Source organism: Mesoplodon densirostris, chromosome 2 (assembly GCF_025265405.1).
Source record: "Mesoplodon densirostris isolate mMesDen1 chromosome 2, mMesDen1 primary haplotype, whole genome shotgun sequence".
NCBI lineage: Eukaryota > Metazoa > Chordata > Mammalia > Artiodactyla > Ziphiidae > Mesoplodon > Mesoplodon densirostris.
Window position 1 is genome coordinate 166971402 of NC_082662.1, and position 13133 is coordinate 166984534.

A 13133-nucleotide genomic window follows, 5' to 3' on the forward strand; every position below is an offset into this window, starting at 1 on the left:
GGTTCAAGCCCTCGTCCAGGAAGATCCCGCATGCCGCGGAGCAGCTAAGCCCATGTGCCACAACTACTGAGCCTGCATGCCACAACTACTGAAGCCTGTGCTCCTAGAGCCCGTGCTCCGCAACAAGAGAAGCCACCGCATTGAGAAGCCTGCGCACCGCAATGAAGAGCTCGCCACAACTAGAGAAAGCCCGCGCGCAGCAACGAAGACCCAATGCAGCCAAAAATCAAATAAATCAAATAAGTTAAAAAAAAAACCCTTAAAAAAAAGAGAAAACAGATGGAATAGGACTTTATGTGGATTAAAAAGATAAACTTATGCAAAACTTCTGTATATAAGTAGGCATTCAACAAGTGGTAGTGATTACCATGCAGCAGGCTTTAGGTTTCTCCCACACTGACATCAGCATGGATGCTCAGAAATGGATTTCCCATTATCCATCAAAACATATCTCGAAAGCAAGACAAGCCAGGAGCCTGAAGCCTGGAAATGTATTTCAGAGATGGAGGCAGGTGGGGGGGGGGCGCGGGTGCGTGGCCCCATCAAGGTGGGAGAACTGTCCATCTGGCTCATGTGCTTGGAATGAACTATGGAGGGTAAGGGTCTAGCAGGGAGGCCCCAAGGAAGCTGGAAGCCCTCTACAGCATGTTGAGAGAGATAAATTCTCTGTGACCTCTGGCGTGGGTGCTTGGGTTGTGTAATAGCAAGCCACAAGGCTCAGCTTCTCGTTTCTGTCGCACTGTTTTGCTGGGCCCAGCCCAGGCTGATGCACGTGGTTGGCTGCTGTTCCTGGGCCCACCTCAGCTTGTCCCTGTTGTGCCTTTGGACAAAAAGGAGAAATGCTGGCTTCTTGGAGCATGCCCAGGATGTGTGATCACAGGGGAAGGAATGAGTGGGGCTGCAGGTGGAGGTGTGAATTGAAAGAGGAGATTTTTTGTGTGAATGTGGTTTATTCCCAGAGGCCTCTTTCTGTCAGAGAAGGCAAGAGGGCCTTGGGAGGGGTGGTAACCAAAGGCATTCCCTTGGGGCCTGGAGCCTATTTCAAATTAGATATCCTCAGCAAAAGCTTTTAAGTGCAGGTCCCAGGCCTAGTGTGCTAATCGCTGGGTTGAGATTCCCTGTTAGCTGTGCACCACCAGGGCTGCCAGGGGGCCTGGGGAGAGCCACACTTGTAGGGGGAATCCCCAGCACAGGAAGCAAGTTCTCTCTAGCTTCCATTAGAGAAGCTGACTTTGAGCTCCCACACACCTGAGAGCTTACCAAGATACAATCTTGTATTTTTTTCTGTTGTGTCATATGTGTATATCTTGTTTCCCCAAACAGAAGAGAGCTCCTTTTATGGCAGGAACTGCAACTTATATTTCTCTTATCCCTCATCTAGTCCCCCAACTTCAAATACCTTTATCTTGCTTTATCCTCCAGAAACAAACCACTCGTAACTCATACCATGCTGTTGCTAGCATCAGTGCTTTGCTCGTCATTCTCTCTGACTGGAAGGCTCTTCCCAAATTTCTGCACTTGATCAACTCCTACGCATCTCTACAGACTCCACTTAGAAACATCTCTCAGGGCTTTCCTGGTGGTGCAGTGGTTGGGAGTCCACCTGTCAGTGCAGGGGGCACGGGTTTGGGCCCTGGTCTGGAAAGATCACGCATGCCGCGGAGCGGCTGGGCCCATGCACCACAACTACTGAGCCTGTGCTCTAGAGCCCACGAGCCACAACTACTGAGCCCGCAGGCCTGGAGCCCGTGCTCCGCAGCAGGAGGGGCCACCGCAGTGAGAAGCCCGCACAGCGCAACAAAGAGTAGCCCCGTTCGCCGCAACGAGAGAAAGATCGCACTTAGTAACGAAGACCCAATGCGGCCAAAAATAAATTAAAAAAAAAAAAAAAAAGAAAAGAAACATCTCTCACAGGAAGCCCCCTGAACCCCAGGCTGGGTAGGACACCTCTCCTCTGTCCACATGAACTCAAACTCCTCTTCTCCACACGCCTGTAGGTGGTTGCCCCCCTTCTTAGACCTGAGCTCTTCAGAGACCAGCAGGGTGAAACATTCATCTTCTAATTTCCACTGCCTGCCAAGTATCTCCACTGCCTGCCAGGCAGTACGGCCTCAACGCATATCTGTTGGACCTAATTAAAAGAGCTAGTGTGTGGTGTCCTATGACTTGCTATCAATCAATTATGGAAGATCCAGTTTAGGAGAGAGTTGTGATTGCTACCCCAAGGCCAAGAAGGTGGCCCTGATATGGTTACAAGCAGGTTCAAAATGAAGGGCTGGGGACATCTTGGGTGGAGAGAACGTCCAGTTCCAAGGTCTGGAACTTCTCAGTGCTTCCAGCCTGGGGTCCACAACACTCTCCATTAAGGATGGGCTCTGATGGCATCTCAGGAGGGTCTCTTACAGGTGTAAAGGCCCTGAATGCCCATCTCACCTTTCCTATGGAGGCGCCCGAGCTTGCAATTGCAGAGGCTGGAGCCCCTTTCCTCAAGATAAGATTTGACCCATGCAAGTGAGACTTTACAGGTGAGCCTCGGCAGCTCAGCAGTCATTTCCCACAATGCCCAGGAGACAGATATTCAGGAAACCCAAAAGGAAAAAGATGGGGAGCTCACTCCCCAAAAGACCACGGTATGAGGGCAGTGTCCCCCCTGGCGTGACTCAGGTAGATCCACTGGGGAGATGAGCTCCTGTAGGGCCCTGGAGCAATAATACTGATGCTGGTGACCAAGCCTTAGTACTGTATTAGCAGTTTCATTGTATCTTCTTCTGCAGAGAGAGATTAAAAACTTCTACATAACTCTCTGAAGGCCAAACATGAGGTGGATATTGATTTTGTGATGAAAGTGACCATTCTACCTCTTAAGGTTTAGGCTGAACTACTCCTCCCCAGGTGAGAGAAAAATTGCAAGCTGTTGGCTTTCCAAAGGTCCAGTGGTGCCTAAATCCCCAGGCAGCCTCAGTCTCTGCGTCTTGTTTTCTCCTTTACAGTATAGCAGTTAGAGATCGTTTCCTTCCACCCAGAGCTCTGAGATGTTCAGATTCTTATGAGTTGAGTAGAGGTGGTCAAGCTGACTCTGCAAACCCAAAACTATTACTTTAGGAAGGCAGATCTGCCTTCAGATTTCTCTGGAACCGAAACGTTCTGTTGAGGCCCTGATAAGATTACCGGGCTGCTGAGCCGCCAGTGTTCAGATTTCCCACGGAACCGCGCTCGCCAGACTCTGGCTCGCCTGGCTGCGAGGAGCCACGCTGCGGATCAGGCTCTGAAACCTGACTCCGCTCCAGGAATGCATGCTCACCCCCTCCTGCGATAGCGCCTGGGCCCTTCCAGTCTGCCTACCCGAGCTTCCCCCTGTCATTGCGGTCCAGTGAATGCAAGTGCCTGTTAAGTGGAAGCCGGTGGTACTTTGAGGGTCCCACAGAGTGGGAGCCAGACAGGAATGTGCGGGGTACTTGGCCAGGCCTGCAAGTCCACCAGCCAAGCTCCAGCTCCCAGAGGCCAAGCAATCCCTAATTATGACCCATAGGCTCCAGCCAGCAGCCAACATATGGCTCAGTGACAGGCTGGGTCCAGAACCAGCAAAGGCTGTTAGTGAAACTGTGGTAGAAGATATTTAATGAAGTATGGGAATTCCCTGGCGGTCCAGTGGTTAGGACTCTGAGCTTCCTGGCGCAGCCAAAAAGAAAAAAAAAAAAATTTAAGAAGTAAAAATATATCATTGAAAAAGTAGGTTACCAAATGAACACATTATATGTACCAGCATGTACACATACACACAGACCCATCATCAGTAATACTGATAGTCTGTGAGGATGAAAAGACATGATAGCCCAATATTTAATTAACATTTACTGCACAAGATCTAGTACATAATAAATGCTCAATAAACACTGAACAAATGGATGAATGACAAATAATATCTGGAAAGGACTTGGAGTTACCTTAAGGAAAAGGGCTCCTTAACTGTCTTCATCTAAATTAGAAATTCATTACTTGTTCAGTGGAAAATTAAACTTTTTTTAACATCTTTATTGGAGTATAATTGTTTTACAATGGTGTGTTAGTTTCTGCTTTATAACAAAGTGAATCAGTTATACATATACATATGTTCCCATATCTCTTCCCTCTTGCATCTCCCTCCCTCCCACCCTCCCTATCCCAGCCCTCTAGGTGGTCACAAAGCACCGAGCTAATCTCCCTATGCTATATGGCTGCTTCCCACTAGCTATCTATTTTATGTTTGGTAGTGTATATATGTCTATGCCACTCTCTCACTTTGTCACAGCTTACCCTTCCCCCTCCCCATATCCTCAAGTCCATTCTCTAGTAGGTCTGTGTCTTAATTAAACTTTTTCAAGAACTCTCAGGCTATTTGGTACTGCCTACAATTTATATTTAAGCAACTAAGAATGTTAGTTTAATTTTGATGTCCGAAGTCTCCAGCTCTTTCTTTATTATACATTTCTCCCTTCTGGGTTCCTATCCAGAGTAACTTCATCTATTATCTCTTCTAGAGAAGAATCATATTTTCATCATAAGAGGTCTGTACTTCTCATGGAGTGCTGGACATTCCTGCTTAGAACAATCAAAACTAATATCTAAACCTTGTATTTTAAAAAAAAAATCTGATCTTTCTCCCATCTTCAACCGTTTATTTACTCATTCAACAAGCATTTGAGTGCCATCAAGCCCTAGATATATAAGATATGGCCCCAGTCCTCAAGGAATTTTCCAGGGAGAGAGCCAGGTAAGCAGACAGTTACAGTTCTGCCTGGTACTCTAATTCAGTTTGAAAAAAGTGCCGAGAGTGCTGTAGACTCTGAGGGCATCTGTGAAGGTTCCCAAGGTAGAGATATTGGAGCTGCAGGCTGAGAGGGGAAGAGTTCCCTGTTTCTGTCAATTCATTTATCAAGCAAGTTCTTCTCGAGAAATTATATGATTATCTAGGCACTGTGCAAACCTCTGGAGACCTAAAGATCAATAAGACAGTCCTTGCCTACAAAAGGCTTATAGAGGCATAAAAACAATACTGCCATTCTCCTTGGCATCTTAGAGAACTCTACTCATCTGGGCACCCTGGCAAGCTCAAACACAGAAGTCATTTCTGGTTTCTCTTATAACACATGGCCTTTACTCTTCTATCTTTTCCATTCTTGCTCTCAAAGTCAGAATATGCCTGGACTCTCAGAGAAGCTCCTGAGTCTGGTTTCCTTGCTCACTCTATGCATTGGTGTTTCTGCCATATCATCCCTGCTACATGGTGGCCGCCATCTTACTCAACACCACTCAGTTTCCTACTGTCCATGGAGCAGAATCCAGGGCCATTCACTATCTGGCCTTTGAGGGCTGCAGCTGGCCTCTGTCTAAATTAGAAAAAGGCCCCCTTTGGGGCACAGCTAGGCAAGGAGACTTTTTACAAAGAAAAAGTAACCCTTTCTTCCAGATGGCTTGAATTCCAGCTCCCACTCACCCACTTGGCCAGCATCCACTATACTCAGAGGCCCTGTGGTTTTTATCTTATTACTTTCATTTTTTTCTCTCTCTGCTTCCCCACTTTCCTCTCCAGCCAACTGGCCTGCTTTCCTACACAAAGCTGGCATGTTCTCCGGGCACCCATTCCTTATGCCTTCTCCTCCTCACCACCTACCTTTCTTTTATGACTTCTTTTGAGACTTAATAGAAACACTGAAATACTGTGGAACTTTTGGTCTGCAACTGCCATACCTTTGGCACTTAAGCATTTGAAAATTATATACATGACAAGATATAATGGTAAGTCTCATTTTCCCTATTGGATTGTGAACTTTTAAAAGGCATCTTTATCTTGTTTATTGCAGAGGGCTTAAAGAGGGCTGAAATAATGATTGATGTGGATAGCAGTAAAGTAACTTAAAAAAAGAAAAGATTTCCCAAAGACTTCCAGTAGGCAAGTGGGCTCTAGAGAACGAATGCTGAGTAACTCTTGTTGGCCTGGTTTAAATTCCTAGTACTGGGAAGTAATATAACTCAGTTTCTCACCAAATATAGTGGTCCCTGCATGTCTCAAAAGTGGGTTTCACCTCTCAAAAGAGGGTTTTACTCTGAGATTTTTCAGGAATTCCCAAATCCCACTCCTGCATATCATGTCCTACCATGAAAAGTTTACATCCTGGCTGAGAAACGTCACTTCTCCAGCCTCTTGGTTTCCTCTTTACTTCCTTTACCAGTGCTAGCAGTTGCAGTTCTTTTTCCAGGCATTTTGACAAAAGAACTTCAAAAGCAGTCACTGCCAACCAGCAAATCCATGCCCTGTACAGACTCAGCGCGAACTGACAGGCTTCCTGGCTGGCCAAGCAATGCCCCCATCTTGGTAGAATCCCCCATCAATGGCTACATGTCTTGGTTTGTACACTGGAGGACCTTCTCTTTTCACCACCCCCCAAACACAGGAAGTTGCTTAAGCGACAGTTTCAGGGCCTCTGCCACACACTGTTCCTTCCTCAACTGAGGGAGAAAAAAGTACCTTAGGAAGGAGTCCCTTGTGTCTTCCGAGAACAAAGTTCAAACTTGCATTTGGCCCTCAAGCAGTAAGCAACCTGCTTTTAAGCCTAAATCTTTGCTCTCATCTTCCATCCATTTCTGCAAGAGATGAGACAGGTCCTAAATCGCACTGTACCTCTACCTGGGGGCCTGAGGCACCCTGTACTTTCAGAAGAGGAAACCCACTCTTAAAGCAACTTCTTCAGGAAACTTCACTCAGCCTGTGGGCATCCCGGGGCCATCTCCCTCCTCTGCCCTGAAGCTGTAGCCAGCCAGAGGATCTTATCGCTCTGGGCTATCTTTGAGTAGACTTGTGAACACCCACTGCTGGGCTTCCCTCCCACCCTTTCCCAGCCCTAATCTGCATGAAGTTTCGCCAGTTTACAGATGTTTCCAGAAGGTCCATCTCAGCCTCTGGTGGATCCCACAGTCCCCTGCACTTTATAAGGCCTCCCTGAGGGTGATCCCTGAAGACAACTGGTAGAGCTGGATGCCTAAATGCAACTGCCCAGGACAGAGCTATTGCCCTCACAGAGAAGTCACAGCGCTTTGTAGGCCAAGCCATGAGGTTCGCTTAGAAGAGCCAACCTGAGCTCTGGTGTAGAGCCAGGAGCGGGAAAGAGCTAGCAGAACTGACTGTGAATCTTGAGAGTGCTGACCACAGCCTTGGGAGCAGCAGTTCAGCTTTTGAAAAGGGTGGGAATCACCTTGAAAGCTAGGTAACATTCACACCTTCTCTTTTCTTCTTTTCAAAAGCAAGTCCAAGTCTGGCTAAGACTGGCTTAGGGCTAAATGTCAGGACTCAGTTTCAAGGGGAAAATCTGGGGAAGCCTCAGGATGTGGAGAAGGCAGGGAGGAGGGGAATACACCCGGCCACTCCTCCACTGGAGGGTGGTTCCTGGATCCCACTGGAGCGGTCCCAGGAAAATCCCAGGCCGGGCAGTGGTGGGCTTCACCCTGGATATGTGGCCAGCACACTCCCTGCACACAGGGAACATACAGGGGAGTCTGAAGTCTGATCAGAAGGAGTGCCATTTGCCCACGAGGGGAGCTTTTCAGAAAGTTCTGAAAGAAGATGTGACAGACAGAAGCGGGACTTGAGAAGCAAGAGGGCAACCGGACTCTAAAAAGTCCAATGTTCATCGAAAAGGGAAGCCAACGGACTGGCCAAAAAAAGTGCCTCACGTTAACAGTTCTGTTTCTCTTTCAATACCCACATCTTCAGATCCAGCGGCTTCTGCTTTCTTGAGAGTTTCTGCTCACACGTTTGCCCATTTACAAAGTTTACAGCACTTTTTTTTCCTGAAGCACTTAAGTCCCTAAGCAAAATACCTGTATCTCTAGAAGGCCCCTCCCCTCTCCCTGAGGTCTTCCCCCGCTGACCCCTTGCCTGCTCAGAGGGGTCCCCTAGGTAGGACCAGGGGCGAGCCTCCGGAGTTGGCCAGGAGGCGTGGGAGCGGCGGGCATTCGCCGTGCTCCCGGGGCGGCAGCAATGAGCCCGGTGCTCCCGGCTCGCCGCTCGGATCCCGGCCCCGCTTGCCGCCCCGCCCGTGCGCCACCGCCTCCTTTACCTCCATGTCCTCCAGGTGCCGACTCGGCAGCGGCCGCGCGCGCTCGCTCTGGCCGGGGCTCGCGATCCCCGCTCTCCGTTCGGCTCCCGCGGGGGCCGGGTTCGGCTGCGGCGGGCACAGAGCAAGTGGGCGGCTGCGCGCCCGGCTCGCTGGCTGCGGGACTGCCCGGGCCGCCCGCGCCCTGCGCTAGAGAACGAGGAAGGAGGGGGGGAGGGGGAGGGAGGAGCAAGGAGGCCGGCGATCAGGGTTTAAATTTAGACACAAATCTAAACAGATACTGTCCCCTCCCGGGGCAGGACGCAAGCGAGGGAGCCACGACTCCATTAATCTGCCCAAACATGGGGATGGGACAGCCGCCTGGCCCCTCTTTCTCTCTTAGTTTCTCCAAGACCCTGGTCTTTGCCTCGGTGTCAGTCCTTCTTCACCTCTTCCTCCTTTAACATGCCTCCTTTCATTTTCTTGCCCTAGAGGTTAGAGTCGTTCTTTCATTCTTTTTATCTCCCGTCTTTTCTATTTACTTCTTTTATGTACATTCCTCCCCTCTGTCTTTCCTCATTTAAAGAAAAATTGCGCTCACAGCGTATACCTGGTTTTCCTGGCGTTCCTGGGCGGAGAGTGAGAAGCCTCCCTGATTGACATGTTGTTCTCGCACTGCCCCCCGCCCCCCCTCCCCTCCCCAAGAGGGGCTGTTCAGACAGTGCATTCAGTGTTCAGTGTTGGACGGCGTCGACCGCCTTCCCCTCTGTCATCTCTTTTCCTCTCCACCTCGCAGCCTCAGATTCTCAGGAAACCACTCTCAATCTATCCATCTCTCATCTGTGTATCAGGAAGAGGAGGAGGAGGCGAAAAACAAGCAATCCAAGCAAAGTTTTCCAAGCTTCCTGTAGCAGTCTATTTTCTCTCTCCCCGAATGATTGAAGCGTTCGATTTTGTGGAATTTCAGCCCCCATAAGCTTCTTGTTGCCTTAGGGCCCTTTTGCTGTTCCTAAGTGTACTCTAAGAAAGAGCGCAAAGGACAAGATCCTGAACTTCCGATTCCCATAGGCCCAACATAGCAATCCTCCCCCAGGGCCATCCCAGCTCTCTGGGCAGCAAAGAGGCTGAAGAAAACAAAGCTGCATGGGAGGGACAGGGGAACTGGAATCTGGAGCAGCTTCTCTCTCTGCTACCAGTTCGTACACTGGTCATCAGCTCTAGGTGCCCCTTCTGGACCCCCCCCACCACCACTGCTCGCAGAGAAGCAGAGGGGGAATGCCTTCAGGGACCTGTGAGCGTGAAGGGCATTGTCTGGCAGGGATGCGTCTGGGTCTTTCTGCAGTGTTCTTGCGTCCCCACCCCTACCCCAAACCCTGACCCAACTCACCCTGGGAAAGGGACAGTGGGCCAGGTGATGGCCAGTACTGTGAAGAAAGATATATGGAGAAACTGATCAAAGAAACCAGCTGAGAGTTTGCTCACACTGCAAAGAACTGCCCTGATTCTGCTCCTTTTCCCAGCACGACCTGCAGACTTTCGGGCACTTAGATTGCTTCTTTGGGTACCAGCCTTAGAAACATGACCTCTTCCCTGTAGAATCTTCTAAGGCTTGTCTTTCTAAAACACTAACAGCCCTAATGCCGAAGTGTTTTCTAGTTCACTTAACTCAGCTGAGCGTAAAGATAAGACCCTTGATTTCAGAAATAGATTGAAGGTCGAATTCCAGCTCTTCTCCTTTCTAGCTATGTTTTCTGAGACAAGTCGCTTACCCACTCTGATTCTCATTTGCCTCACCTACATAGTATGGTAGGCACTCTGAAAACAGTAGCTACTTTTATAATGCTTAGCCTCATGTACACGCTAAAATGAATACGGACCCAATATTTCTTTTATTGCCAGGCATTCTAAGCCCCAGTGAATGGGGCCTCCACTCCCAGGAATTAATGGTGAGTCCCTTCCCATTCCAGCCACACAGCTACAGAGGTGAGGGCACTAGGGCAGAGTTGGCAGCAAGAAAGGAAGTTTCTTGGTACCTTGCAATGCATGCTCGTGCTTGTGATCTTTTTCCCTTTTCTTCTTTTTAAAGGTGCAGGACTGAGTTGGTGATGGGAGCATAGTCTCTTCCCATATCTTCTAACTCTGACGCATGGGGCCTTTTCCTTTCTGCCTCCATCTAGTCCTCCTTTCTGCTCAGAACGGGGCTGTCCCAGCACAGGTTTCTGCTTCACAAACAGGATGGCGGAAGTGCCTACCCGAAAGAAACCGTTAGACTTAGATAGCACCACAGTTACTCAAGGTGACTTGCAGCTGTAGCCCACGCCCTGCTTAGGCCTTCCCTCAGCCATGTAAGAACCCATGACCCACAACGCAAATAAGCTCGGCCTCCATCATGCTCCTGGGTCTCAGAACATTCAGGGTGGGATGCTGCTCCCTAGTTATTTGGGCCCTAGGCAGAGACCTTCATGAGAGGAAGGAGTGGAAAGGTGGGAGAGGCCCAGAGCTCAGTCTCAGCAACCCTGAGTAGGTATGGGGACTGTGCTCCCCGTATACTCCCCTCCCACCCCTCCTGAGGGTCCTCAGAAGCCAGAATGGAAATAACCCATCTGGTAAACACCCTGTTTTTGCTGGGCTATCTGGGATTCTGATTTGCTGCTCTGTGTGCTGGGAGAAGCTGACAACCCAAGGGGAAGGGAAAGTGGCTCTGAGGGGGTGGTCCCCCTCCCTCTGTAAGGGACTGGTTGGCTCACAAGGACCCACTTCCTTTACTCTCCCCACTTCACACACCCTGGTAGTCTGAAGCAGCCAAGCAGTAAATAAAGGCCAGTGCAGAATGAGGAACAAGAAACCTCAGAGCAGCTTGGGCAGGGGAGCCCATATTACCATCAAATAAATACCACCAAATAAATATTTGGTGAATGAATGAGTGGATGAATGAATGAAGCAAATTAGTAGGATCTTTGCTTTTAAACCAAAGGCAGAGCCTTTTTCCATAGATGGGTCTTCAGTGGGAGAAAAGACCCTGTGGGAGAAAAGATCGTGGACGGGTACAAGTTAAGCAGTAACTAAGTTTTTAGGCAGACTTGCAAAGAGCTCCAATCAGTCATTTCTTAGTAAGTGGCCACACTGTGCTGCTGATTGTCCATTTTGAAAATTAAGAGCAAGAAGCAGATGTTCATTCATGGCTATAAATACTAACTTTAAAACATATATACTTCAGGGCTTCCCTGGTGGCGCAGTGGTTGAGAGCCTGCCTGCCGATGCAGGGGACACGGGTTCGTGCCCCGGTTCGGGAAGATCCCACATGCCGCGGAGCGGCTGGGCCCGTGAGCCATGGCCGCTGAGCCTGTGTGTCCGGAGCCTGTGCTCCGCAATGGGAGAGGCCACAATAGTGAGAGGCCCGTGTACCACAAAAACAAACAAACAAACAAACATATATACTTCAGCCCTAAGTCCTGGGAATGTGGCAAAAATAAAATAAAACAACTCATTCTGCTACAAGTGACTGTCAGTGGGGAACAGAGTTGAATATACTGAAGTGAAAGCACCAAGGCTTGAGTGCTTTTATGTGTTCAAGGAATGGCAGTGGAGGGTTTCTCAGAGGAAGATGGTAGCATATGAAAGGTAAATTGAGGAGGAAGGTAGCAGGGTAACAGTTGGGCCACAGGGAGGATGTTGAAGTGTGGAGCAGGCAGCCAGCAGGGGTTGGAGACCTCATAAGGAAGTCTTTTTTTTTTTTTTTTTTTCCCTGTCTGTTAGCCTTAGTGGTCAAAATAAACACCACCAGTGATGGGACAAATTGACATCACATGCTACCTAATGGGATGCAATAAGAAGAACACACCATCATTTCTGTGATATTCTGGCCCAAGGTGCATAACCTGAATATAATCATGAAGAAACACTGGACAAGTCTAATAGAAAGACATTCCTCAAAGTGACTGGTCTGTGATTTCCAAAAGTGCCAATGTCAAGAAGGTCAAGGGAAGGCTGGGGAACAGTTCTAGGTTAAAGGAGACTAGAACCACATGACAGTTGGGTTGACCATGTGCCTCTAGGTTGGCTCCTTTGACTATAAAGTACGTTAAAGGAATTATTCTATATACACATATCATCACAATGTATACTTTAAGTATCTTACAATTTTGTCAACTATATCTCAATAAAGCTGAATTTATTAGAATTGGCAAAACTGTAAGAAATTCTGGGTGAAGGATGTATGGGAGTTCTTTTGTACTAATCTTACAATTTTTTCAAAGCTTAAAATTATCTCAGGGCTTCCCTGGTGGTGCAGTGGTTAAGAATCCACCTGCCAATACAGGGGACATGGGTTCGGGCCCTGGTCTGGGAAGATCCCACATGCCGCAGAGCAACTAAGCCCGTGCGCCACAACTACTGAGCCTGCGCTCTAGAGCCCACGAGCCACAACTACTGAAGCCCACGTGCCACAACTACTGAGTCCTCGTGCCACAACTATTGAAGCCTGTGCACCTAGAGCCTGTGCTCCGCAACAAGAGAAGCCACCACAATGAGAAGCCTGCTCACCGCAACGAAGAGTAGTCCCCACTCGCCGCAACTAGAGAAAGCCCGCACAGCAATGAAGACCCAACACAGTCAAAAATACATAAATAAAATAAAATAAAAAATTATTTCAAACTAAAAAATTAAGAAAAAAGGTGGTGGGGATAAGAATTGAGCCCTCCCATTTCTTTTTTTTCCAGACTAATTCCCTACCCAGTCCCTTCATCATCTCTTCCTCCCCCCTATCCCCCCGAGAGATCCATAGGATGGGCCAGGGGCCTGTTGACACTGGTGATAGATGATAGATGGATAGATAGATGGATGGATGGATAGATGGATAGATAGATAGATAGATAGATAGATATTGGGAGAACAGAGAGAGCCTAGTCTTCTGGAATGATAGTGGATGGAGACAGGAAGGGGAAGATTATTCAAATCTTTTTTGTACAAATATCTTTGTGATGTTTCAGTGGTTGAAGCAAACACATGGATATTTAAAGTTTTGAGGAGAGATTTAAAGTTTTGGATAAAGTTTTGAGGAGAGAT

The 13133-nt window shown here is 48.4% G+C and overlaps 1 protein-coding gene across 1 annotated transcript in view; it reads right to left on the bottom strand.

Moving 5' to 3' along the window:
* Positions 1-11060, bottom strand: part of RCSD1 (RCSD domain containing 1) — a 69373-nt gene extending 58313 nt beyond the window's left edge. Inside the window, exons 1-4 of the mRNA XM_060078705.1 lie at positions 11004-11060; positions 10103-10202; positions 9457-9493; positions 8094-8274 (exon numbers count right to left, since the gene is read on the bottom strand). Coding sequence (XP_059934688.1) covers positions 8094-8274; positions 9457-9493; positions 10103-10202; positions 11004-11060 — 375 coding nt within the window. The remainder of the gene's footprint in view (positions 1-8093; positions 8275-9456; positions 9494-10102; positions 10203-11003) is intronic.
* Between the last annotated feature and the right edge of the window lie 2073 nt (positions 11061-13133).